The sequence below is a fragment of the Delphinapterus leucas genome, unplaced genomic scaffold, assembly GCF_059928025.1.
Source record: "Delphinapterus leucas isolate spDelLeu-1000000601 "Yukka" unplaced genomic scaffold, BTC_Dleu_Yukka2 spDelLeu_asBTCV2_sq25, whole genome shotgun sequence".
NCBI classification, from domain to species: domain Eukaryota; kingdom Metazoa; phylum Chordata; class Mammalia; order Artiodactyla; family Monodontidae; genus Delphinapterus; species Delphinapterus leucas.
Window position 1 is genome coordinate 6,817,206 of NW_028322234.1, and position 27,470 is coordinate 6,844,675.

The window sequence follows — 27,470 nt, forward strand, 5'->3', positions numbered from 1 at the left end:
CACACTACCCTATAAAGAGGCCCACATGTCACGGAACTGAGGGCAGCCTCTGGCCAACAGCCAGCAAGGAACCAAAGACTTAAGTTCCACAGCTCATAGGGAATTGAATCCTGCCAACAACCACAAAGTGAACTTGAAAGCAGATCCTACCCTGGTTGAATCATTTTTTTTTTCTTTTTTTAAATTTATTTATTTATATTTGGCTGCATCAGATCCTCGTTGCTGCGCATGGGCTTTCTCTAGTTGTGGCGTGTGGGGGCTACTGTTCGTTGCGGTGCGCAGGCTTCTCATTGCAGTGGCTTCTCTTTGTGGTGGAGCACAGGCCCTAGAGCAGGCAGGCTTCAGTAGTTGTGACACGCGGGCTCAGTAGTTGTGGCTCGCGGGCTGTAGAGCACAGGTTCAGTGGTTGTGGGGCACGGGCTTAGTTGCTCCGTGGCATGTGGAATCTTCCCAGACCAGGGCTTGAACCCGTGTCCCCTGCACTGGCAGTTGGATTCTTAACCACTGTGCCACCAGGGAAGCCCTTAAAGTGTTTTTAATAAAGTGTTCTCTGGGGGAAACGGGCCCCTTGTTTGCTCTGAGCAATCTCCCTCAAGGTGGCATCTGACCTTCTGTTCTAAATGTCACCAGCACAGAGGACCCCAACTCCATCTGCCACTTTCAGAAGATTTTACCTGCAGAAGTAAAGGTGGGAGACCAGTGGGTGTGATGAGGGGGCAACAGTGGTGACCCTTGTGTGAGTTAGGCAGGGTGTTGGCACATGGTGGGCATCCAAAAACCAACAGCTCTTCTCAACCACAAATAGCACAGTTAAGTGCTTTCAATATCCCATTTATGCCTGCTGTTGCAAAAATGCCACGAAGCTGGAGCAGATGCTATCTGTGCCTCCCTCCCCTCCACAGCAAGTACCTGTGACCCTGCCTGGGGCCTCCTGTGACCAGAGGAGCGTGTCTAGCTGGTGCACAGGGAAGGCTAGAAGTGTGAGGGGTCAGTCCCTCTGGAAACAGCTCTCAGCTAATGCCTGATGGAAATAGGAGGATAAATATCCCAGCCCCCTCACCCCTGGGCTGGGACCAACTGCCATGTGTGCTCTATACTGTCTCCCTGGGGTGCCCAGGGGGATCGAGCCCCCGTTGCCCTTAGCACCATCTGCCCATTGGCGCCCCCTGCAGGGTTCCGGGGCTTCCTGGGGTCACTTTCCAGGTAAACCACATCTTGGCAATCATCTCAGTCTTTGGTTCTGATGACCCTAAACCAAGGCAACATCTTTTTTATAATTAATTAATTAATTAGGTTGTGTCGGGTCTTAGTTGTGGCATGCGGGATCTTCGTTGTGGTATGCGGGATCTTTTCGTTGCAGTGCACAGGCTCTTCGTTGCAGCGTGCGGGCTCAGTAGTTGTGGCGCATGGGCTTAGTTGCCCCACGGCATATGGGATCGTAGTTCCCCGACCAGGGATCAAACCTGGGTCCCCTGCATTGGAAAGCGCATTCTTAACCACTGGACCACGAGGGAAGTCCCCAAGGCAGCATCTTTAACAGATGTGTCTACGCCTCAAAATGTACCAGGATGCCGACAGCTACTTATGTCGGTGAGGCCCGTGGAGCTAACGGAGTCATTGGTACTCTCCGATTTGGTCCTCACAGCTGTACTGTGATGGGATTGGGGGATTAGCCCTATTTTATAAAGAAAGAAACTGAAGTGCAGGTCGCATGACTGCTCCCTGAGCCAGGTCTGTCCAAGCTGGCTCTTGGAACACAAAACCCTCATCAGGTGCCCGGGACAGGGAGCAACCAGAGCGTTTGGCTCCAGCCCTAGGACCAGCCTCTTCCCTGCTCGCCAGATTCTGATCAAAATACGAAGGTGCTCAGCACCCCATCCAGGGCGGTGTCGACAACAGGGCCAGGTTTCAGCAGGGACTGTGGGCAGCGCTTCCAGCCAGCCTCCCACGTTGTAACCTTGCAGACTTTCCAGGGCTCCAGTTCTTGGTCCCAGGAGGACGCGCAGAGATCAGACTGGGATGAGGCTAGTGAGCACGTAGGGCCCACATTTAAGGAGGTGCTCGCTTCAAACTTGGGGCCCACCTGCACGCGAAGGAACCTGAGAGTGAGTGCCTCCTTAAATTTTCTTTTTCTTTTTTTAAGTTGAGGTGAAATTCACATAACATGAAATTCACCAGTTAAAAATGTACAGTTCAGTGGCATTTAGCGCATGGACGGTGTGCAACCATCACCTCTATCTAGTTCCAGGACATTTCCATCACCCCAAAGAAAACGTCATCCCTATTAGCCATTACTCCCCATTCCCCCTCCCCCAGCCCCTGGCAACCACTAATCTACTTTATATCTCTATAGATTTTCCTGTTCTGGACATTTCATATCAATGGGATCATTGGCCTTTGTGTCTGGCTTCTTTCAATCAGCGTCATGTTTTCAGGGTTCATCCATGCTGTAGCATGTGTCAGAGCTTCCTTCCTTTTATGGCTGAGTAATATTCCACTGTATGGATGGATCACTTTATGTTTATTCATTCATCTATTGATGGACATTTGGGTTGTTTCCACCTTGTGGTGATTGTGACTAGCGCTGCTATGAATGCACGTGTACAAGGATTTGTCTGAACCCTTGTTTTCAATTCTTTAGAGCCTCCTTAAATTTTGTACCCGCACCCTAGTCCTGGCCTTGAAGATTAGGCCTAGAGGTCTAACTTCTAATCCTCCTGACCAGTCCACCAGGTACTCCTCGCACACAGCCAGCTTGGGTCCTTCCTCCTCAACTCTCTTGCCCACCCTCAGAGTCCCCAGGGCCTCCCCCATTCCAGAGAGTTCTCAGAAACTGGAGTCTCCAGTGTTTCCTGGGCACTAGCTATGTCCTGGTGTCCTACGTGACAGGGTTATGGGGTTCCAGCCATCACCACCGCCGTGTGTTCTCACATGAGTGGCCTTGCTTTTCTGGCCTCAGTTTGCCCATCTGTGAGTGGGGTTGTCCTAAGGATTAACTAAAGCTGGAAGTGGCTGGTGTGTGTCTGCAGTACTAGGCATGTGACACGACATTCATTCTGACTCGATCCTCTTCAATGATATTTTCATGCTCACCGAGAGCCTATGCTTCCTGGGCACCCCCTGTGACAGCTGCCATATGGGAGGAGGAGGTCTGTACAGCCTCCCAGGGGCTCAGGAAGGAGGTGATCCAAGCCAATGGGGCACCCAACTCTGTACCTGATCATCAGAATCCTTACCCAAGGTCAGGTTTGGGGACCAGCTTCCCTGCTGGGTGCTGCCACCTCTCTGCCCATGGAGATGGGTCCTGGGGGACTTCAAGCCACTGTGTGGCTGAGCTTCCTCCACCCCTGAGTCCCTGTGCGGCCCAGGAAGGGACGGGTTGGGAGACTTCTGGGGACATTTGTCCATTTGGGGTTGGGGCAGGGACCAGGCCATCCCCACACCCTGTGAAATGTATATGCATGAAGATTTGTGGGGCATGGGCCCCAGACTTGGCTCTACAAGGGGCACACTCTCTGTCCCCTGACTCCTGCCCTTTCTACCCCCACTCCTTTCACTCCACCCCTCATCCTGGGTCTGCACTTGGCCACGCAGCATGTTTGGATATGGCTCAGATGACATGGAAATAGTGACATGGAGTTTATTTTCAGGTTGTGCAGGACAGGGGGGGGGGGCCAGGGCCTCCGGAGACCCCCTGAGGCTCTGAGTTATCCACTCCAAGCCCTGTCAGTTCCAAGAGTCCCAGAAACTGGCCATCAACCCACCTTTTCCTGCTACCAGGCACCCCGACTGACAGAAGCACAGGTTGACACGCCTTGAGGACCTGCTACGCACAGGCCCCTGGAATGGCTCACACGGAGTCTCACGGGAGCCTTAGGAAGAGGGACCGCTTCCATTCCCATTTTACAGACCAGGAAACTGAGACACAGAGCGGTGAAGCCCTCAGCCACAGGCCCACAGCCAGGAGTCTGGGTCCAGGCCTCCAGGTGCGTCCATGGCCCTGGGCTGCTCTGAGCTCCGCACACACAGGTTTCAAACGCTCACAGCCCGGAAGGAGTCGCAGAGTCTGAGACTTGCACTATCAGCAGCATGGGGGTTACAGGACCTGGGTTCGAATCCTGGCTCTGATGCTCAATACTGGCCGTGGGACCCTTGGTGAGTCACTGCCCCTCTCTGGGCCTCGGTTTCCTCATCTGTAAAATGGACGGAGATGTTTAGAGAAATGCTGCCTGAGCTCTCCCCTCCCCTCCTGCCTATACCAGAATCTTATTCATTCTGGGCAGCTACATTTCCTTGTCTCATCTGTATTGAAGCGTGGCCACATGACTCTGTTCTGGCCAATGGGGTATAAGCAGAAGTGTCCCAAGGCCTCCCAGGAAAACTTCCAAAATCTCCTGAGAAGTCCTGGCCCTCTGCCTTTCTCTCTGAGTGAGGTAAAGGTAAAGGTTGGAGCCCTGGCAGCCTTTTTGTGCCATGAGGCAACCTTGAGGACACACGTCAGGGATGCTGTGAACTGAGAGAGAAATCAAGTTATACTGCTACTGTGGTTGAGCCTGGAGCTATCTCTACAAGAGTCCTCTTCCTGCTGCCTGACCCTAGGTCTCTATCCTTGATCTTTGGGCTCACACCAGAGTGGAGTCCTTCCCTGAACCCCCTGGCCTGTGGCTCAGGATGCTGCGCATCTCATGCGTGACCTCTTCCCAGTGCCCCTCACTGGCAGACAGTGTCCGGTGCATGCGGAATGCAGGCAGGCTGCCCTCCCGGCCTCCCCCTATGGCTGCAGGTGTTGTGGCAGTAACCATGGATCTGAGGGAGTCCCCAGGTTTTGGGCAGGATGAGTAGGGGGTCCAGTGATGGGTACCCTGCTGGGGCTGAGCCCTGGAGCTGGCCTTGGAGACTTCAGCAGGGCAGACAGGGTCGTCTTCAAAGTGCGGTGGGGACAGCTCATGGAGGCCACGGCGGGTGGCCCGGGCGGCCCGGAGTAGAGTGTGGGTCAGCGCCGCCACCAGGACCAGAGCACCCAAGCCAAGGATGGAGGCAGCTGCTGCACCCGTCTCGATCTCGAAGAGAAGCAGGGCGTAGATGGATAGTGCTGGGGAAGGAAACGGCTCTTATTCAACGTTTGTTCTCCAACCCCTGGGAGAGCTCCCCCAAATGGAGAGCAGTTATAGAAAATTGTACATTATGATAGGCCCATAGACTAACTCATCTAACCCTTTCACACCCGACAAATACATCATCATCACATGTGTTTTACTATAAAATGGTAAATTGTGTGTTATGTGTACTTTACCACGATTGAAACAACTCAGATCTCAGGCTTTCTGAATCCCTGTGATTGACCTTGAGTGAATCACAGTCCCTCTCTGGCCTCAGTTTGCTGATCTGAACAACAAGACAGTTGGCGGGGACTTCCCTGGTGGTCCAGTGGGTAAGACTCCGCCCTCCCAATGCAGAGGACCTGGGTTGCACCCCTGGTCAGGGAACTAGATCCCACATGCATGCCACAACTAAGGAGCAGCAACTAAAAATCCCGCATGCCGCAACTAAGAAGATCCCACGTGCCACAACTAAGAACTGGAGCAGCCAAAATAAATAAATAAAAGTAAATCGTAAAAAACAAAAAAGACAGTTGACGACCTGGCCTTGAGGACCTGTACTGGCTCTCTGTTGCCCTGTCCGATGTCCAGCTGGCACCACCATTCTTTTTGGTGGGGACTGTCCTGTGCATTGTAGGACATTTAGCAGCTTCTATCCACCAGATACCAGTAGTACGTTCCCCCTGCCCTATCGTGACAACCAAAAATGTCTCTAGATGTTGATTGCCAAATGTTCCCTCAGGGGCAGAATCAGTTCCCATTGAGAAGTGCTGGTCCAGTTCCTACCCCTACCCTGGTCACTGGTCTAGAAGGACTGACCTGCCACTCTGGCATCAGTGACATGTATGGTTCTAGGCCAATCAGAGCACTGCTTCCCCTGATTATAGTGATTGGTGCATGGCTATCACATGACCCAAGCTCAGCCAATCAGAGTCAGCCCTGGGACCTTTGCTTGGCCTATGAGGACAGGGTTATTTTCTAACTGCAGCCATTAGGGAATTGGTAGGAGAGAAGCCCAGAGCTGATGAAGGACTTCTTGGCACTTTGTGGGCTGTTTTAATGCTTTCTCCAGCTCTGTACTCTTGCTTTTGAAGATGCCACAATGCATCATGTCTGACATATTAAGGCGAGGCCAAGGACTTTTATTGCTCTAAACATTTTTTTAAAATATTTTTATTTATGTATTTATTTGGCTGTGCTGGGTCTTAGTTGCGGCATGCGAACTCTTAGTTGCAGCATGTGGGATCTAATTCCCTGACCAGGGTTCGAACCCAGGCCCCCTGCATTGGGAGCGTGGAGTCTTAGCCACTGGACTACCAGGGAAGTTCCTGCTCTAAAATTTTTTTTTTTTTTTTTTTGCGGTACGCGGGCCTCTCACTGTTGTGGCCTCTGCCGTTGTGGAGCACAGGCTCCGGACGCGCAGGCTCAGCGGCCATGGCTCACGGGCCCAGCCGCTCCGCGGCATGTGGGATCTTTCCGGACCGGGACACGAACCCGCGTCCCCTGCATAGGCAGGCGGACTCTCAACCACTGCGCCACCAGGGAAGCCCTAAACATTTTTTTCTTTTTTTGAAAGATCTTTACAACTATTATTTTGGCTCTGGTTAGCAATGAATGAATGATTGGCTGGACATGCTCAGGAATTCTTGCTGAGTGAGGTCACCTATCCTCAAAAAGAATCTAACTGGGAGCTGAACAAATTCTTAATTTAATGCTTAATGAGGCTGACATAGTTACCTTTGTTTGCCCTTTGTGAGTTTTCTTGTATTTTAGAAATAAGAATATTTTATTCTCCAAGTCTCCAACATTTTTGTTGGCTTATGAAAAGGCTTGAGGTCATAGGTATTGTGTTGAAAGCGCTTACAGAGACAGGCCTCTTTCTCAGGGCACGGCAAGTGATGAGATGAAGTGAGAAGCATTTCTGAAGACCTCATTGGAGTGCCTGGATCCAGCCACACCTGAGGCCAATAACCCCTGATCTTTTCAGATACACGAGTCACTCCATCCACTCTCCTTTTTAAAAAACACACATCCAGAGCATTTTTGTTTGTTTTTGTTTGTTTTGTTTGTTTTTGGCCACGTGGCACGTGGGATCTTAGTTCTTAGTTCCCTGACCAGGGATGAACCCACGCCCCGTGCAGTGGAAGCGCAGAGTCTTAACCATTGGATCGCCAGGGAAGTTCCACACTTAATAAAATCCAGAGCATTTTATGAAGTCAAACAACAAGAGTTATGCAGAGTTCGCTGCGCTGTACATACAAATTCCCACAATGAACCCTAGGCTCATATCTCTTGAATAAATCTTTTAAATATATCTTGTAAACTTCTATTTCTCTATTATGGTACTAAGGAAAAACAGTAATAGCAAATCCCTTGTTTTCCAGTCAGCTGATTTTTTTTTCTTCCGGTGAAACAGGTTGTTTATAAGGCTGCCAAGGATCTATGTATGATTCAGCGCTGAGTCTCCAGCACCAGCAACATATTTTTCAAGATTAGAACAAAATATAAGATGTCAGGAGTCTCTTTAAGAAAGGCGATGATTGGATTCCTTTACCAGCATGTGTGGGTGAGAGAATGTTGATCAAAGAAAAGTTATAAGTCGGGGAAGGAAAGACAGTGCAGTGTGTCCCTCTGGCACTCAGGTTATTAGTTTTTACTCTGCTTCATGTGTTGGGATTTAGAATTGCATTTCTGGTTTATGAAGCGTATTTTTTTTTTCTTAAGCCCTTCTTGAGCTGGATTCAGATATTTGTGACCAAAACAGTTTTTGCTAAGGCCAACCTGTGAAACGCTATCTCCAGAAACCACCAAGGACTTGGAAACTTTTATTCAAACCAACTGTAGAAAACTGATGGATCAGAGGTGTTCTGAAGACAGCTGCCATTTATGGAATCCCCACTGGGATCAGATGCCAGCCATGGGCTAAAGTGTAGGAGCCAAGAGTGAACCAGGCAGGCTGCCTCTGGAGCTGACCCCAGTTGTGGGGCTATTACCCCCGGTCACCACAACCCAGGGCCCTATACCCCATGTTCTATCCTGAGCACGTACCTGCTAAGTAGACGGAGACCCCACAACAGAAGAGGCCGAGGGCCACATGTCTGAGGAGGCGGCAGTCATAGAGAAACCAGTCAGACCTGGCAGGGAGGGGGGCAGGAACAAAATGGGCTCAGGAGGCAGAGCTGGTGGAATAAGGCTGGGGAGGAGAGGTAGGGGGAGTGGTCCAGCTTTGGGGAACTGGAGGTCTATGTGAGGACCTAACCATCCACTCATCTATCCCCCCACTCATTCATCCTTTACCATCCATCCATCCCCATCAATTATTCAACCATACAGCCATCCATCCATTTAACCATGATTTGTTCATCCATCCAGCCATTTATTTAAACATCCATCATTATCCATTCATCCATTTGTCACCTGCCATCCATCCATCCATCCATCCATCCAACCCCCACCCACCCATCCATCCATCGTCTATCTCCCAGTCACCATCCATCGAGCAAACCAACCATCTGTCCATGCATCCATCCAGTCACTATCCATTCCATTCCCCTCCCCCAAAACCCATCCATATACATCAGTCCCTTCGGACATGCAACACTAATGAAGTAGCTATTGTGTACAGACACTTGTTAAACATCTGACCTCCATTATTTTACAGACCATAAGCTTATTTGGGGGTGAGAAAACTGAGGCTAACTTGTTATCAGTGACAAGAGAAACAGAGATTCCCAAGAGCTGACATGGACGGCATTCATCACCATTTGACATTACTGATCTGTTTTGTATCTTCATTATCTGTGTCCCCATGAAGGTGGGTCCAGGTCCGCCTGGTTCCTGCTGGGTCGCCAATACCCAATGCTCGGCTCAGCCCCCGGCAGGTGCCCAACACATATTTGTCAACTGACAGAACGCATGCTTTTCAGCACCCCTTGAACTATCAGATGGAGGGCGCACAGTTCGGATGGGATCAAATGGTGGAATCTCCCATCTGCTCAAATCCATGGAATCCTGGACAAGGATCCCAGCTCCCCTCCCCCAGCATCCTGGAAGGAAACACTCAGATATGGGACAGCCAAGTCCTTGGCTCAAGGAAGGTTCCGCACTCCACATGCACCCACCAGCCACCCTGTCCAGTGCCCGTATCCCCGAGCTCAGGTGCCTGACAAGGAACCCCACCCAGGGCCAGGGCACATGTTCTGGCTCTACCAGATTCAAGTTCAAATCCAGTCCACCCCCTTCCAATCCTGGCAGCCTAGAGAGAGCAGACTCTTTTTAACACACTGTTAAAACGGGAGATAATAACAACACCAGCCACCCAGGGGGCTTCACTGTGTTAATCCACATTAAGTGGGGGGCACCTAGAGCTTAGGGTTCCATAAATGACAAACGCTATCAACACTGGGGCTAACTGACCCCAGGCCCTCTCTGAGCCTGTTTCCACATCTTTGAAAAGGGGGTCCCAGCTGTAGTTGTACCTGCTGTAAATTTTCAACAAATATAGGATGGAGGGAGGGATGGATGGAGAGAAGGAGAAAGAGAGGGAGGGAGGGATGGAAGAAAGGAGGAAGGGAAAGATGGATGGAGGGAGTGAGGAAGGAAAGCTCTCCCCCAACGTGACGCCCAGAGAAGGGAAGCGGCTCCCCCGGGCTTGTCCAGCCCCCAGCCGGGCAGAGGGGCCGGTCCTCCTACCTGCCGGGGCCCGGTCCCCGCGCCATCTCGGCGCCCAGGTGGCCGCAGAGCGCGGCGAGAAGCAGGCAGGTGAGACCCAGCACCAGGGCGAGCGCGGCGAGCGCGGCTGCCAGCGGCAGCAGCGCCCCGGCCGCGTCCTCCGGCAGCCCAGGGCCGCCGCCCAGCTCCGGGCCCACCACGTCGATTCGCGGTCCTCGAAGTTCCGCGCGGCCCGCCTGCAGCTGGAACAGCAGCTGCGCGCCCAGCGCCGCCAGCACGGCCGCGGGGATGCCCAAAAGGATCATCGCGGCCAGCACCCGGCCGCCGTACGACCTGGCCATGGAGGTGTCCTGCGGGCCTATGGGACAGTTGAGGAATCAAAGAGATTTTAGGGGGCAGGGGAGTTGAGGGGCGTCCGAGGCCCTCGGCGGTCCAGAGGGGGCGGGGCCGCAGGGGGGGTTTCTGAATATTGTCGGGGCCGCAGAGGGCTCGGGATGCCAGTCGCGGTGGGGACGAGAAAGCTCTGGGAAAACTTGAGACAAAGTCTTTTCTTTCTCTGTGAGCGACAGCTCCTGGCCTCAGAGTTCTGGAGGGGCGGGGCCTGCGGGGGGCGGGGCGAAGAAGGGGCGGAGGCTGTCCCACGTGGGATAAGGGCGTCGTGGCGGGATCCAGAGAGCCTCACAGATCCATAAACTCATTCAAGTGCCCCATTTTCCCCTCCCGCTGCCCCAAGCACCTGTTTCATTGCTGTCTTTTAAGAAGGAAAAGAAACTTGAACGAATTTTTAAATAATTCGCTCTGATATGTGGTCTCTACCCCTGGATCCGGCAATTGGCTGGAATGTCCCCTCTGCTCACCTTCTTTCAAGGTTTTCAGAAACGTCAGCCACCTCAGAGAGGCCCTCCTGCACCCCCTCCCCAAGCAGCACACCTGTCCTTCGCTGCTAGCCTTTGTTCTTCCCACGGCACATTTTGGGGGATATTATTTATTTATTTTTAAGTTTTAAAAATTGAGGTGAAATTTACACGACATAAAATTAACCATTAGAGGGGCTTCCCTAGTGGCGCAGTGGTTGAGAGTCCGCCTGCCGATGCAGGGGACACGGTTCGTGCCCCGGTCCGGGAAGATCCCACGTGCCGCGGAGCGGCTGGGCCCGTGAGCCATGGCCGCTGAGCCTGCGCGTCCGGAGCCTGTGCTCCGCAACGGGAGAGGCCACAACAGTGAGAGGCCCTCGTACCGCAAAAAAAAAAAAAAAAAAAAAATTAACCATTAGAAAGTGAACAATTCAGTGGTATTTAGTACATACACAACGTTGTGCAACCATCACCTCTATCTAGTTCTGGAATTTCCATTCCCCCCCCTCCCCTATTAGCAGTCACTTCCCATTCCCCCCTCTCAGCCCCTGGTAACCACAAATCAATCTACTGTCTGTCTCTATGGATTTGTCTTTTCTGGACATTTCATATAAACAAAACCAGACAATATGTGGCCTTTTGTGTCTGGCTTCTTTCCCTGAGCGTAAGGTTTTTAAGGCTCATCCATGTTGTAGCACGTGTCAGAGCTTCATTCCTTTTTTTTTTTTTTAGCATCTTTATTATAATTGCTTTACAATGGTGTGTCAGTTTCTGCTTTATAACAGAGTGAATCAGTTATACATACACAAATGTCCCCTTCCCTCTTGCATCTCCCTCCCTCCCACCCTCCCTACCCCACCACTCTAGGTGGTCACAAAGCTCCTAGCTGATCTCCCTGTGCTATGCGGCTGCTTCCCACTAGCTTTCTATTTTATGTTTGGTAGTGTATATATGCCCATGCTTCATTCCATTTTTATGGCTGAATAACATTTCATTGTATGGGTGGACCACATTTACTTTACTCATTCATCTTTTGATGGACATTTGGGTTGTTTCCACCTTTTGTCGATTGTGAATAGTGCTGCTAAGAACATGCACATACAACGATTTGTTTGAGTCCTGTTTTCATTTCTTTTGGGTCTACACCTAGAGTGGAATGGCTGGGTTATATGGTAACTCTCTATTTAACTTATTGGGGAACTGCCTGTTTTCCACAACGGTTGCACCATTTTACATTCCCACCAGTAGTGCACCAGGCTTCCAATTTCTTCATTTCCCTTCCAACACTTGTTATTTTCTGTTTTTTGTTTTTTTGGGGTTTTTTTTGTAACCATTCTACAGGGTGTGAATGGGTATCTCATTGCAATTTCGATTTGCATTTCCATAATAACCACTGAAGTAGGGTGTCTTTTCATGCCCTTGTTGGCTATTTGTGTATCTTCTTTGGAGAAATGTCTCTTCATATCCTTCGCTCATTTGGATTGTTTGTCTTCTTGCTTTCCTGTAGCACTTTACATCTCTGGCAGCGCACCATGTGCATTTTCCCACTATGTGTGGCCCGGTAGTGGGGGATGGGTGGCTGCTCCAGACCGCAGAATGTCTGCTTCAAATGTCCACTGCTGTGTCCCCTTTGTGTCTGGGTCTGCACCTCGCACACAGTAGGCCCTTAATAAATGCTTGTTGCATGCATGAGTGAACGGATCGCTTTGTACTCCTGCTCTGTAATTCTTGCAAAGTTTGAAATATCAAAACTGAAAATGGTTTCAAAGTTAACACATTCCTGATAGACCCAGAATATAAGAGTGAATGAGGTCGACATGGCCTCCTGCAAGCCATCTCTGTCTTAATGCATTTGGGCCTGAAAGACAGCATAGTCATCACCTAGGCTTTACAGATGAGGAAACTGAGACACAGAGAGGTTAAGTAACTCCCTAGGTCACGCAGCAAACACAGACAGCCTAGCTCCCACCCACTGCTTTATATTGCTTCACAGAAATGTTATAGATCCCACTGGTTTTGAATTTCCAGGTCTCTTCTCTAATTTGGGGAGCCATTTTTTTCAGGTTTCAAAATTTTGGGGTCTTTTGGGAAAAGTTTGTGGGCCTTGAGGCCTCAGCCCAGTGCCTGATGGGTAAAATGACCCCAGGGGAGAGAACAGGGTGACCCTTCAGCAACAGATGGCTTCTTCCTTTGCTGTGTGGCTTTGGGTAAATCCCTTAACCTCTCTGGGCCTCCTCATCTATAACAGGAATCGGTTTATTCATTCATTTATTCACCAGGCTTTGGCCCAACACACCCAGCCTTTTTCATCATCGCCAAAGTTAGAGTGAATTTTCCATGTTTTACAGGTAAGAAAACGTCTCACATTGGGATAGCTGGGGCTCAGTGATTTGTTTGGAACAGAGTCCTTGCTCTGTTCTGGGTGTTGGGGATACACAGATGTAAGATAGTGGCATTTATTCATTCGAAAAACATTGATGGGGACCCGTGCCCCCCTGGCTCTGGGGACCCAGTGGTGACAAAGGCAGGTCAAGCTTGCCCTTCTGGGGAGGAGGTGAAAACACACGCTAAACCAGCCAAATAAAGGGGCAATTCTATGCAATGGCCAAAGGTCATTACAGCCCTCTCTTAGACCTCACAATTATTTGATGGAGGCTGGGGGGTAGTGTCACAGATACCACAACCTGGCACTCCCTTTGAATATGGGGGTGATTCTCTGGTTTGGGGGTGTCTGGTTTCAATTTGGAAATTTAACCCTGCAAGTTGGCAACACTCTGTAGGTGACACTCTGAGAGTGATCTTGTCTGCCTTGGCCAGACGCCAAGCTGTCCCTTCCTCACCTTAGCTGTGGCAAGCAGGAGTAGAGATGGGGATGGGAGGTTTGATCCCTATCTACCAGGAGGGAGACTCAGAGACGGCCAGTGACCTGCCCACATCACACAGCCTGACAGGACAGGGAGCGGACTTCCCTACCTCACTGCCCAGGGGGCAAAACCTGGCCACTCTCATTCCGTGCTGGCTGAAATAATAGTAAAGATATGGATGGGATGTGTGTCCTGTGGTTTGCTCTCGGGAAGGATGTTTTTTAACTTCTTTTAAAGGCTGTCGGTGAGCCAGCGACCTAAGAATTTAAGAGCCATTATCACACAGGGTTTAACACAACCATTTCACAGATAGGCCTAATTAAGGTCAATGAAGGGCAAGATGTGTCTGGAACCAGAGCAGGTGGCATCACCGACCTGAGCCTCAATTTCCTCACCTGGAGATTGGGGGTTAGGGGTGAGCAAGAAATGAGGCACTTGTCCAGTCCCTAGGCCTCCAGGGCCTCCCAAATCCCGGAGTCGCACCGCCCTCCTAGCACACCCTTTCCGGAGACTGGGAACAGGTGTGGACTGCACCTCATTTGCATGTTTGGCCCCGCCCCGAGGACGCACCTCCCCATCTCGCCGCCAGGCGGCGCCAGAGGCAAAATGAAGAGGTTCACGCGGAGCGAGCTCCGGCTCTGGGTCCTTGGCTGACCTGCCAGGTAGGACCTTGCCTTACTGTCATTTTCCAGAGGAAAGAAAGGAGGCGTAGAAAGGGGAGGTGACTGTCCTACAATCACACAGCCGGGAAGGGGCTCCAGACTAGGGTTTTTGATTTCTATATTCTGCTGTCTCCTCGTGAATCCCCAGGGTTCACCAGGGACAGGGAGACTCTGAGCCCTCGCTGAAGGTCCTGGACCCAGCGCACACAACACCAAATATTGAACTGCATCCCGTGCAAACTACAAATCTGTTGTTAAAGGATTGCTGTAGTTTTGCGCATGAAGCATGTGAACAACGCCATTTAGTGCCCGGTGGGCCGAGCGTTCTCAGCACCATCATTTGATTTTGGTTTGCATTTTCCCATTTTGGAACTTGTAACCACCCCTCCTCTCCAAGTCTTAAAAATATTTCTAGAGGCCCTTGAAAAGCTCTCCCTGCTTCACCACCCCGGCCGCTGGAGAACCAAGACAGGTCCTGGGCCTGCCAGGTCCTCGCGGGGGGGGTGGGGGAGGGAGGCCTCACACAGAAACCTCCGTCATCGGCCCTGCGCTAGGTCTCACCCTCCACCTGTGGCGGGGGTGGGGCGTCCGAACTACCTCAGGTCCCGCCCTGCTTCTCCCCCGCCATCTCATTACACAGCTCCTCGCCCCCGCTGAATCCTGAGGGTGTGGAGGGTGGGCCGCAAAAAAGACCCTTCCTGCTCCCCACTTCTCGGCCTTTACTCTGCATCCGGGGAGCTCAGAGCAGCTCCACCCTCACCGCCCCCCTCTGCTCTTCGGGCTGGGCTCAGAATACAGACCGCCTCCCCAGCCCGCGGCTCCGGCCTGACGCTACGTCCCCTCCCTCCTCCTGGCCTGAACTCAGAATGGTCCCCTCCCTTCACCCCGACCCCACTTCCAGTCCCGCTGGGGCTCATTAGAGACTCTGCTTGCTCTAACCGTCAGCCTTCCACCATGGGGCCTCAAAACAGCCGCCCGGTCCCGCCCACTACCGGGAGGTCGGGGGGTGGGGGTGGGATGAGGGCTTATCACAGACTCGCCCCTGTCTGCCTGTTCTGTCCTACCGGAGGGTTCAGAGCAGACCCCCACCCCCTAGCCCCACCCACCCTAGGGGAGGGGGAAGGACTCCTCATAGACCCGCCCCTGTCTGTTCTCTCCCACCAAAGGGATCAGAACAGCCCACTTCCGCCCCAGCCCCGCCCCCGCCCTCCTCGGGGGTTTCATCATGGAACCCCCGCAGTCCGGTCCACCCCTCCAGGGGTCAGAACAGCCCCACTGACCCGCCCTCGGCCCCGCCCTCCTGCCCGGGGTCGCCCCCTCTACCCCGGCCTCGTACGCCCCGCGCAGCCGGGTCCACTCTGTACTTGCGGCGGCGCAGTGGTTCGGTGAGGCTCCGCGGCGCGGCGTCGTCCAGGTCCTCTGGCAGCAGGAAGCTGCGGTCCAGCACCTCAGACGCCTCTTGCCAGTTGGCGAAGCAGGCGGGGCCCAGGCGCCGGATCTCGTCGGCCGCGTCGAGCGTGAGCACATCCCCACTCGGCTTGAGCACCACGACCGCCGGCAGGCGCTCCACGGAGAACCGGCGCCCGAGGTCCCTGCGGGGCGGGCGGGTCAGTCCGGTCGGACCCTCGTCCTTGACCCTATGCTGAGGAGCCCCACATCCCTCCTCCCAGTACTTACTGAGCGCCTTCTGTGTGCACTGTCCCATGCCGGCCTCTGGGGATGCCCAGGAACCAGAACAGGCCAGGCCACACTGGCCTCCGGGCTTTGGCTCCAACACCCCAGACATGCTCCCACCGCAGGGCCTTTGCACTGGCTATGTCCTCCGCCTGGAGCACTGTCTCCAGACATCTGCGGATTAAGACCCTGTATGCTGCAGACACCTAACCTTAAATCTCAACGCCTCTCTTTCTCTCTGCTGATGCGCGGCTCTCAGCATCCAACACGCGGCATAGTTTATTTCTCCTGTTTGTCATTTTCTCCCACAACAGAAAGTAGCTTCACTAGGGCACAGATTTCTGTCCCTATTCACGAGTGTCCCCAGTGCCCGAAACAGTGCCGGGCACAGAGTAGATGCTCAGGAAATGTGTGTGGGATGAATGAATAAACACTGACAGATTCCGTAAAGAGATACTAAACTGAGTAAAGGACTTATGGTCAGAGAGGACCTCTTTAAGGAGGTGACCCTGGAGCTGAAATCTGCAGGAAGAGGAAGGGGAGAACTGGGGAAAGTTTTCCCATGCAGAGTGCACAGCCGGTGCAAAAGCCTGAAGGTCAGAGGGAGATTGGAGTGCAGCACTGATCATAAAGGCCCTGCAGGGCCATGGTAAGGAGTTTTTGATTTTGTTTTCTGTATGAGAGAGAGCCAGTGAAAAGCCATCCACAGGAGACCCCCAGACCAAATCTCCCATCTAGGCCAAAGCCCCACACGGTCATCATGGAGTCAAGTAGGCTACCAGACTGGTCCCATCACCCATGATTCTTAACTTCCACCCACGGGGTTCTTGGGTGGCCCTTTTCCAGGCCTCCTTACAGAGACACATAGTATTGATACTTGCAAAATCCCACAGGAGTAGGTTGCCAGACTTAGCAACTAGAAATACAGGACACCCTGTGTGAATGAATTTGAACTTCATGTAAACAACAAATAACTTTTTATAAGTATGTCCCTGCATCACGTGGGACACAGTTATACTCAAAAATTCTTCATTGTTTACATGAAATTTATATTCAACTGGGTGTCCTGTATTTTATCTGGCAACCCTGTGTGTGGGAGGGGTAGGGGGTGGGGACTCGCTCACTCTGTCTGGATACTTGCCTGGGTGAAGGCTTTGTGGAGAGGACCCTGCCTCAAACAAGGTCAATGTTTGGCTATGATCCCCTTACAGCTGGCATTTCTTCCCCCAGGGGAGGGAAATGTTCACCATTTGGGGAAAAGAACCTCCTCAGCTGCAGAAGGCTGTGGGAGTGAGCAAGTGTGCCAACTCTGATAATGTTGGGTGGGGATGAAGGTCTCCATAACCGGAAACTTCTAAGTTTTGTAACAAAATTGATGACATCAGTAAAATGGCACAAAGTCTGCAACTCACTTTGAAATGGTTCAGCACAAACTCCACGTGCATGGAGATAAAGCAAATGGCAAAAATGCCCAAGGGTTTCATTGTGTGCTCCTTCCAACTTTTTGGTATCTTTGAAATTTTTCTTTTATTTTTCCTTTGGCCATGCCACACGGCTTGCAGGAAACTTTTCATAGTAAAAAATTGGGGTTTAAAAAGAATGAGGGACTTCCCTGGTGGCGCAGTGGTTAAGAATCCGCCTACCAATGCAGGGGACACGGGTTCAAGCCCTGGTCCGAGAAGATCCCATATGCCGCGGAGCAACTAAGCCCGTGCGCCACGACTACTGAGCCTGTGCTCTAGAGCCTGCGAGCCACAACTACTGAAGCCCACGTGCCTAGAGCCCGTGCTCCGCAACAAGAGAAGCCACCGCAATGAGAAGCCCGGGCACTAAAACGAAGAGTAGCCACCTGCTCGCCGCAGCTAGAGAAAACCCGTGCACAGCCACAAAAACCCAACACAGCCAAAAATAAGTAAATAAAATAGAAATAAATTTATAAAGTAAATAAATAAAAAGAATGAAAGTCTCACTGTTGAAAAGGGGAAAGTTTGCAAATAGCCACAAACGATCACACTGTTTATTGGGCAGCTCCTTGGACAGCTGGAACTCAACCATCTCTCTCTCTCAGCTCCAGTGCCCTCCATGGCTCCCAGCTACTCTGAGGATCACATCCACGCTCATTAGGTGGCATTTGGGGCGCTGCTCCACATGCTGCCTTCTTACTCCTGGTATGACTGTTCCCTGAATTGGCTGTTTTTTCCCTGAAATCCTCCGAGCCTTTGTCTGGGTTATGTCCTCTGCCTGGAAACCCTTCCCTTTCCTCACTCTTTACCCTCCTATCCTCCTTGTCCTTGGTGGTGGTGGTGGGGTGTCTCTCTTTAAAGCCATTTCCTCTGGGAAGCATCCCCTGACCCCCAAATCTCAGCAAGGTCTCCCCATGATATTTCCACATGACATCCTCCCTTTGTCCTTGGGAACTACTGCAGTTCTTTATTATGTATTTATCTGAGTGTTTGAGTCTTTGTTTCACGTTTGTGCTCCCCCCTTCCCAGGTTGTAAACTCCCCAGGGAGCTGGATGGAAATGGGCATATGTACCCCTCCCCTGCCCCTCCCCCCCAGTTCTCTGTTCTGATTGGCCTACAGAGGGTGCTCATCAACTTCAGATGGAACAGATACCTCAGTAAACAAATACTTCACTTTCAGCAGAAACAGCCCCTCCTCCAGGAAGCCCTCCCTGACCTCTCACCTCACCTCCTCAGGTCATCCTCGAAGGGCAAGAAGAGCCACTTCTTGGGCATGTCCCTGAGGAACAGGTCCTGCTGCTCCTCTGTCGAGTCCTGGGACACGTACACCAGAGCCAGCTGGGCTGCCCGCAACACGTAGAACTCATCCGTGAGCCGCACAAAGAAGTCCCTGAGGATGGGTGCAAAGGCCTGGCACTTTGGGCACGAGCCGGCACCAAAGAATAGCAGCACCAGTCGGTTTTCCAGCCGGCGGCTAAGCTCAGCCTCTGTGTCCAACTCATCCTGGTCACTGTTGTTTCGGATCAGGACACGGCCAGAGAACAGGCAGGCCATGGCAACCCTGGCTGGGTGCTGGGGACAGGGCGCAAGGACCTTGTGTGACCCCGAGCCTGCTGACTGGCTGCTGTCCCAGGATTAGGAATTTTTAGGAGGCCAGTTTAGAACCTCACTAATCTGCCTAACCTCGACCTGATTCTTTGCTGCCTCTGAGGGCAGGGGGTCAGCTGCTCATGGGCCTGTCTCAGCAGACAGCTGCTAAGGCATTAAAAAAACAGGCTGACATACTGGTGTGAAAATATTTTGTTAAATTGTGATGTAAAAAGATACGTGCCTCTTCATGAATGCATTCAGTAATCCTAAACCACAGGGCTCAACTAATTAATAACAGCGCTTTCTAAGTCGAGATGAGCATAAATGATATTTCAAGGTGTCTGCCTGCCATGACCAGGATGTCCTGTGAAATTATCTTTGATTTACACGGGTGACAAAGTCACAGAGCTGGCCAATACTTGCTTTGATAGGACATGAGAAAACAGGCTAAATTCCGGTTAGAAATTAATAAGAATAAACTTTTTTTTCTTCCCTTCGCCCTCCTGAATCCTGTCTAAACAGCCCACCTTAAGATTCCACGGTGAGTAAGGGTGAAAATCATGGTCATGGTATTTTGTGGCCCTCTCCCACCAAGCGCTGGGAACTAGTTCTCCTCTCCTTGAAGCCAGGCTGGCTCCTAACTTGCTTTGACTGATAGAATGTGGTGGAAGGTGTGAGTTCGCAGGATAAGCCTTATTCTCACCTCCCACTTTCACTCTTTTGGAATGTGGCCTCCAGACGCCCCATGCAAGGAAGCTGATCTAGCCCAGAGGTTGGCAAACTTTCTATGTAAAGGGCCAGGGAGTAAATATTTTTGACATTTTAGGCCACAGAATTCTGCTACAACGTTGAATTCTCTTATTGTGCAAAAGCATCTCTAGACAATATGTAAATTAATTTGTGTGTCTGGGCTCCAATAAAACTCTATGTACAGACACTGAAATTTGAATTTCATATGTCGTGAGACATCAATCTTTCGATTTTGTTTTCAACCGCTGAAAAATGTAAAAACCATTCTTAGCCCGCAGTGAGCAGGATTTGGCCTGCGACCCGTTCTAGCCTATTGGTTGAGAGGCCACATGGAAGAGAGCTAGGTGCCCAGCCAACTGCCACATGTGTGATCTTCCAGCCCAGCCACTGACAGAATGTAGCACAGTGACTGTGCCAGGTGAGACCAGCAGAGGGACGCCCAGGTGTTACTGACCAGGGTTCTTGGCCTCCTTAATCAACAGAAATTGATCAGAGGCCAGACAAGAAGTTCAGGCAAGGCTTTACTGGGGCCCCTGCTGCAGGCCCCTACTTGCAGAACCAGGAACAGTGTCCCTCGCTGGCTTGCTTGCTGAAGTGGGGGCGAGCTGGTTCCTTATATGGGGTGAGGGGAGGGGTGTGTCCAGGGGTTGGGTCGGAGGGGCGGCTTTGGTGGTTTGCCCACCACTTTGGTGGTGGTGTGTACGGGGGGCATGCGCAGCACCCCGCTTTTGCTCCCAGCTCTTCAGAAGCGGCAGTTGGGGTTTTTTGGTCTTTTTGTATCTTGTCCATAGCTTGCCCTAACTGTGCGTGCAAGTAGTTCTTTTTAGTCCCTCATAGTTTCTTTGTATTCATATTTTGTTGCTTGAGGAGACTTTTGCCCAGGTGCAAGCACTGCAGCAAAGGGTCCCAGGTCCCAGGTCCCAGCCTGTCTCACAGGCAACCCATGGGATCCTGAGAAATAGTTGCTTAGCCTTGGATGAAGCCACTCAGTTTGGGGGTGATTTGTTATACAGCAATAGGTAACCAGAACACCAGGTCTTGAGGACTTTTCTGGACCTGGGGAGATGTGAGAGCCAGAAAGAAACTTAGTATTGGCTTTAAACAATAAAAAAGAAAACCACAAAATCCTCATTCTCAAGAGTTTAACCTACCTTGTCAAGGCTTTGTGACTGGGCCCATCCCTGATGGGTCTACCTTTCATTCTGATAGGGATAGAGTAAGATACTTACACAGCTAGAAATCCCACTAGGGGAAGATAGAGAAGGACTTCAGGAGGTCACCGTAAACTAGACATCAACCAGGAAATGCCCAGGTCATCTGGCAGATAAATCAGAACATTTTGAAACTAAACACTTACTCAGGCCACTACCACGGAAAAAATGGATACAAGACCTGCATTTGGCATTGTGAGGTCTGTAAGATAACCTGCCCTGAAAAACTGCATTCCGGCTCAGTAGCTTACAGAGGAATATGGGGGAAAGGTGAAATAAACTAGGGGAAAGGTGACATTATACTGAAACCTGAGATAAATTAGCATATTTTAGTATATGTTATCACCTTTTTACTAATATATTGGATTGGCCAAAAAGTTCGTTCTGGTTTTTCTGTAAGAGGCTATGGAAAGACCCGAACCAAATTTTTGGCCAACCCAATACATATGATTTAAGTAGCGCTATGACAGTCCCAATTAGACCATACAAGCTTAAAGGAGGAGCTAATGAGGTAAGCCTTGACATCTACCCAAGAATGAGGAAGAAGGGGGTCTTCTTCCCTACCTACTTTTTCTTTGATTATGAAAATGTAGCCACCTTTGTTCTCAGGACAGCAGAGCTCCCTTGCCTGCCGGCTTGTATCCTTCACAAGAGTCCTATAGTATTAAATCCACTTCTTGGCACTTCCCTGGTGGTGCGGAGTGGGTAAGACTCTGCACTCCCAACGCTGGGGGCCTGGGTTCGATCCCTGGTCGGGGAACTAGATCCCACATGGATGCCGCAACTAAGAAGTCCACGTTCTCATGCCGCAGCTAAGACTGGCGCAGCCAAAAAAAACCCCACCCCACTTCTTACCTATCACTTTGCCTCTCGTTGAATTCTCTCTGCACCAAGACATAAGAATTGGAACTTCAGTAAGCCCTGAGACCAGGCGTGAAGTTTCAGCTGGGAGATTGTGGGTTCAAGTCCCATCTGCCAGAGATTGTGGGTTGGAGTCCCATCTGAGGTGTGCGGTTTCAATTCCCTTTAAAATTTCCTGGTTAGATTTTCCTCTCTCTGCCAGAACCTTGGGAAGTCCCAATTTATTGTGAATTCAAGAGATTACTGAGAGCAAAATTATCTCAACAATGGAGAACTCTTCTAAGATGTTTACAAGGTATGAAAATAAAGGGAAACCTCACAAAAATGGAGTTGGGAGGCCAGAGGGGGAGCTCTCATGCAGTATTACTCAAGGTCAATTACAGGAAGAACTGTCAATTACAGGCCCCAACAGAAGAATCATCAATAGGAAGGAATCACCAATTACAGGCACCAAAAGAAAGGATGTACATTGAATCTCCTACAAGAAATCAACTACCCCAGGAACTCAGCCAATGAGAAACTCTCATCACCCTGAACACTCACTTTTCTCCAGTGGATTTTCCTTCCAAACAGTGCCTCTCAACTTCCTCCTTTTTCTTTTTAAGTAAATTTTTTTTATTTTAATTTTTATTTATTTTTGGCTGCGTCGGGTCTTCGTTGCTGTGTGCGGGCTTTCTCTAGTTGCAGCGAGTGGGGGCTACTCTTCGTTGCGTTGGGTGGGCTTCTTTTGTTGTGGAGCACAGGCTCTAGGCACACGGGCTCAGTAGTTGTGGCTCGTGGGCTCTAGACTGCAGGCTCAGTAGTTGTGGCACACGGGCTTCGTTGCTCCGCGGCATGTGGGATATTCCCGGACCAGGGCTCGAACCCATGTCCCCTGCATTGGCAGGTGGATTCTTAACCACTGCGCCACCAGAGAAGCACCCCCTCCTTTTTCTTTATAAAATAATGTTCCTCTCCTTTTTGTTGTCATTGTTGTTGTTGGACTTGTCTATGGTTTTCGCTGTAGGTTGCTTGTCCTGAATTGTAATTCCATGCTATTTCCCCATAAACCCATCTTTGCTGGTAAAATAACTTTTATTTTTCAGGTCAACATAGGTGCCAGCCTTGTGTGCTCAGAACAGCCCTACAAGACGTATATGGTTTTACTCCCTTTTGCAGGTGGAGCACAGAGCCTGGGAGAAGTCACCCAGCAAATGATGCCTGTCAGGCTGCAGAGTCCATTCCAACTTAACTGGGCCTTTCAACTATCCCAGAATTTCCAAACTGTAGCCCCCATGCAGTTGGGGCCAGGTCATTCTCTGTGGTGTGGGGCTGTCCTGAACATTGTAGGACATTTAGCAGCATCCCTAGCCTCTACTCACTAGATGCCATAACACCCCTATCCCCACCACACCCGGTCCCACGTTGTAACAATTAAAAATGTCTTGGGCTTCCCTGGTGGCGCAGTGGTTGAGAGTCCGCCTGCCGATGCAGGGGACACGGGTTCGTGCCCTGGTCCAGGAAGATCCCACATGCCGCGGAGCGGCTGGGCCCGTGAGCCATGGCTGCTGAGCCTGCGCGTCCGGAGCCTGTGCTCCGCAATGGGAGAGGCCACAACAGTGAGAGGCCCGTGTACCGCAAAAAAAAAAAAATGTCTCCAGGTGTCACCAAGTGTCCAAAGGAGCAGGATTGCCCCCTAGTTGAGAATCACCGCTGTAACTGGTCACCCTGCTTATATTGGGTTGACTGGTGGCCCTTAAAGAGATATATCCAAGCCCTAACCCCCAGAACCTGTGACTGTGACCTTATCTGGAAAAGAGTCTTTGCAGATGTAATTAAATTAAGGATCTCAAGATGAGATGATCCTGGATTATCTAGGTAGGTCCTAAATCCAATGACAAGTGTTCTTATAAGAGGCAGAAGAGGAGAGGACACAGACACACAGGGAGAAGGCCATGTGAAGATAGAGGCAGAGATAGGAGTGATATGGCCAGAGGTCAAGGAACGCCTGGAGCCACCGGAAGTTGGAAGAGGCAGGGAAGGGTCCCTGGAACTTTCAGAGGGTATGAGCCTGTTGACACTTTGATTTCTGACTCCTGGCTTCAGGAAGAACTGAGAGACAATACATTTCTGTTATTTTAAGCTACTCAGTTTGTGGTACTTTGTTATGGCAGCCCCAATAAACTAATACCCCTACTGTAGTGGGCACTTGAATTTGGCGCAGAGAAATGGCTCCCTCCCACACAGCGCTCATGTTCTTCTGATAGTGCGATTCCCATGCTTTGATCTTCCGGTTATTTTATTTCAACGTGTGCTTCATCCCTCTTGTTCTTCCAGAAAGTTCCAAGAACTCCCTTTGCTGTGGCCTGCAGACCCATGTGGTCAGCCGAGAAAGGGAGATACCCATCATTCTGTGCCCCCCACCTACTGTGTGCCTGCTCACTCTCCAGACCAGAAGCCCCTTGTGAGCCTTTCTAAACAGCGTGCGCGCGCGCGCGCGGGAGGTGGGCGTTACCACCCAGAGGGCGACCAGTGTGCTGAGGGGAGAGGTGACCTGCCCAAGGCCACCCAACTGGAGAGGCTCAGAGCCTGCTTTGGCCCTGAAAGCTGAGTTCTGTCCCTCTGTCCAGGCCTCAGTTTCCCCTCCTGTGAAACAGGGATAGGATCGTTCCTTAACCAGTCACCTGGAATCCCTGGGGAGAGTTACGCTTTTGGAATTGGGAATTTTTCAGATCTTAGGAAGGTAACAGGGCGAAAGCTGCCATGTGTTGTGTGATGTCCCTGGGGGGTATGGGGAAGCCCCTACGTAAAGGGATAAATAAAGGATAAACAGGGGTAAAAAGGGATCATTGATCACTGAAAACAGCCAGGGTCAGTGCCGTGGAAGTGGTCCCTCCGCCGCAGTACTGGCACAACCTTAAGAAAAAGTTGGGTTTGCAGAGCCTTTTGGGGGATTTGGGGATTGCTGACTGAGGAGAAGAGTATCTCCGTGCACAGCATTTGGGATCTTAGTTCCCCGACCAGGGATGGAACTTGCGCCCCCTACAGTGGAAGCACAGAGTCTTAACCACTGGACCACCAGGGAAGTCCCGCGTGTACGATTTTTTTTTTTCCCCGTTACGCGGGCCTCTCATTGCTGTGGCCTCTCCCGTTGCGGAGCACAGGCTCCGGATGCGCAGGCCCAGCGGCCGTGGCTCACTGACCCAGCCACTCTGCGGCATGTGGGATCTTCCCGGACCGGGGCACGAACCTGCGTCCCCTGCATCGGCAGGCGGACTCTCAACCACTGCGCCACCAGGGAAGCCCCCACGTGTACTATTTAGTCGGGGCTCAGTAAAGTTGGTAAGATGGAGGGAGGAAGAGAGAGAAGAAAGGGGGAAGGGGAGGAAGGGAGGGGAAGAAGAAAGAGGAAGAAAGGAGGAGGAGGGAGGGCAGGAGGATGGGAGAAGAAGGGGAAGAGGAGTAGTGGGGAGGAGGAAGTGGGGAAGCGGAAGGAGGAGTGGGTGGAGGAGGGGGAGAAGGTGAGCAAAGGGGAAGTGGAAGAAGGCTAAGGGGGGGCCTTGAAGAGGGGAAGGAGAAGGGGGAGGGGGAGAGAGGGAGGAAGGGGGGAAGTAGGGGGAATCAGGGCAAGATGGAGAAGAGGGAGGAGAAGTTTAAGGAAGAGTGAAAGGGGAGGAGGAGGGTGAGGAAGGGGAGCAAGCTGTCTGCCCACATTTGTGAATGAATGAATCTCAACTCCAGCTAGTGTGACAGTTCCAGGCCTCAGTTTCTTTACCTGTAAGGTGGGGTGATCACAATAGTGCTACCTGGCAGGATAAGAGTGCTGCTGTAGTTACTGGGCATTGCTGACTCCACTGACCCCCGGTTGAGAAAGTAGGGGATCAGTGACTGGCTCTGGGCCTGTCCTTCGGATCTGCCTCCTTGTCCCCATTTTACCCACCCTAGGTGGCCCGCAGGGACCAATGGCAGCATGGGTGCGCTAGCGCACACGCGCACGCACCTGTGTGTGTGTGTGTGTGTGTGTGTGTGTGTGGAGGGGAGCGCCTGACCGGTCCTGTCCTCTAAATGGTGCTGGAAGCAGGCCCTGGCCACCTCCCAAGGAGAGTGCTGAGAAGGTCGGCCAAGCTGCGCAGAAAACAAGCAGGGTGGGGTGCGCAGAGGGGCAGAGGAAAGGGGAGTTTGGAGAGAAGGAGCCAAAGCAGAAGCCCACATGGGCACAACACAGTCAGAGCAGGTCCCAGGAGTCTGCAGAAGCAGAAGCCCCGGTGGGGAGTCCTCTGTCTTGTACTCACTGTCGCTGCCTGAGCTCTGGTAACCCTCGACAGAGCAGCCAAAGCCTGAGGGTCTGTGAGCGGCTCCAGGTCAGCCAGGGAACAGGGTGATGGGCAGCGAGGCCAGCACTGGCCCGCACCTGATCAGGGGGAGGGCTTTAGGGTCTCTAGGTTAGCATTTAGGACCTTGGGATGCAAATAAGGGACTCTGGGGTTCCTGTGGAAGGGTGGGGAACTGGTGTGTGGATTTTGCCCTCCCTGGGCTGCTGCGGTGAGACTTAACTGACAAGATTTCGGGATATGGATTTGGGATTAGTTGGGTCCTTGGAATATATCTTTTTTTTAAAAAATTACTTTATTTATATTTTTTATTTTTGGCTGCGTTCGGTCTCTGTTGCTAAGCGCGGGCTTCCCCTAGTTGCTGGGAGCTGGGAGCCACTCCTTGCTGTGGTGCGTGGGCTTCTCATTGTGGTGGCTTCTCTTGCTGAGGAGCACGGGCTCTAGGCGCACAGGCCTCAATAGTTGTGTCACGTGGGCTCAGCAGCCGTGGCTCACGGGCTCCAGAGCGCAGGCTCAGTGGTTGTGGTGCAGGAGCTCAGCAGCTCCGCGGCATGTGGGATCTTCCCGGACCAGGGCTCGAACCCGTGTCGACTGAACTGGCAGGCAGATACTTAACCACTGTGCCACCAGGGAAGTCCATTGGAATATATCTTTAAGACTGAGGTAGGGGTTGGATATTTTGGGGCCCCTAGGCTGTGAGTTTAGTACTCCCCAGGTCCCTGGAGTCCGAAGAGGCTTTGGGGATTGGATTTAGAATAAACTGGGGCAAGAACCCAGTACAGGTAGGCCCTGAATGTGAACTGAGAGTTGCTAGTCCCCCGGGGTAGGAATTCTGGTTTCCAACTACGGCTTGGGCCGGGAGCGCCCGGGAGCCAAACCTCTCTTGGCTGAGGGACGCAAGTGTTTCCTAATCGCCGGCAGGGATAGGACGGGGAAGCTGGGAGGCCGGCGAAGTTTGGTTGTCATGGAGACAGCCGCCTTCCTCGCCAGGCGTTCTAGCCCCTGGGTCTCGCTGGCCGTCGTCACTCTGGCCAGGGTGGCCTCTCTATGGTCGTGGCCTCCGGGAGGGGGCGGGCGTCGGCTCTGCGGCTGTGCGGCAGAGCGGTTCTAAGCCAGACAGGTCGGAAGAGAGCCGGCCTGGGAGGGCAGGTGGGGCGGGGCCTAGGGTGCTAGGAGTGAGGCGGAGGGTGGTGACTGGGCCAAAGCCTGAGGGCGGGGCCGGTGACCGGGGTGGAACTTGGGCAGGGGAATACTGGCTAGGCCCAGGACTGGGGGCGGGGCTTGAGCTACTGCGGCCCAGAGTGGGTGCGGCGTGTGCTTGTGGACGGGACCATAGGCCTAACCTAGGGGCAGAACCTGGTCCAGGGCGGGCGGGGCTCCGGAATGGGGCCTGTGCTTACGGGCGGGGCCGGAGACCTAACCTGGGGGCGGGGTCAAGCCAGTGGAGGTGGGGCGGATAG

General features: G+C 52.0%; 2 protein-coding genes across 2 annotated transcripts; both read right to left on the bottom strand.

The window, feature by feature from the left end:
* Window positions 1-4,601: 4,601 nt before the first annotated feature.
* Window positions 4,602-11,457, bottom strand: TMEM221 (transmembrane protein 221). The gene is made up of 3 exons (XM_022558790.2): window positions 9,792-11,457; window positions 8,148-8,233; window positions 4,602-5,092 (listed from the first exon to the last, which is right to left on the bottom strand). The coding sequence occupies exons 1-3, from the start codon at window positions 10,109-10,111 to the stop codon at window positions 4,623-4,625; spliced, it is 876 nt and encodes a 291-aa protein (XP_022414498.1). The 5' UTR covers window positions 10,112-11,457; the 3' UTR covers window positions 4,602-4,622.
* Window positions 11,458-11,476: 19 nt separating this feature from the next.
* On the bottom strand, window positions 11,477-18,946 carry NXNL1 (nucleoredoxin like 1). The gene is made up of 2 exons (XM_022558576.3): window positions 18,517-18,946; window positions 11,477-15,742 (listed from the first exon to the last, which is right to left on the bottom strand). The coding sequence occupies exons 1-2, from the start codon at window positions 18,840-18,842 to the stop codon at window positions 15,412-15,414; spliced, it is 657 nt and encodes a 218-aa protein (XP_022414284.1). The 5' UTR covers window positions 18,843-18,946; the 3' UTR covers window positions 11,477-15,411.
* Window positions 18,947-27,470: the final 8,524 nt, after the last annotated feature.

Bases quoted from the DNA above. Each gene is read 5' to 3' on its own strand.
- TMEM221 (XM_022558790.2), bottom strand. From the start codon at position 10,111: ATGGCCAGGTCGTACGGCGGCCGGGTGCTGGCCGCGATGATCCTTTTG. The intron at 8,234-9,791 runs GTAGGAGGACCG...CCTCCCTGCCAG, and splicing joins CGGGGACCGGGCCCCGGCAG to GTCTGACTGGTTTCTCTATG. The intron at 5,093-8,147 runs GTACGTGCTCAG...TTCCTTCCCCAG, and splicing joins GGTCTCCGTCTACTTAGCAG to CACTATCCATCTACGCCCTG.
- NXNL1 (XM_022558576.3), bottom strand. From the start codon at position 18,842: ATGGCCTGCCTGTTCTCTGGCCGTGTCCTGATCCGAAACAACAGTGAC. The intron at 15,743-18,516 runs GTGAGGTGAGAG...CCCGCCCCGCAG, and splicing joins TTCGAGGATGACCTGAGGAG to GGACCTCGGGCGCCGGTTCT.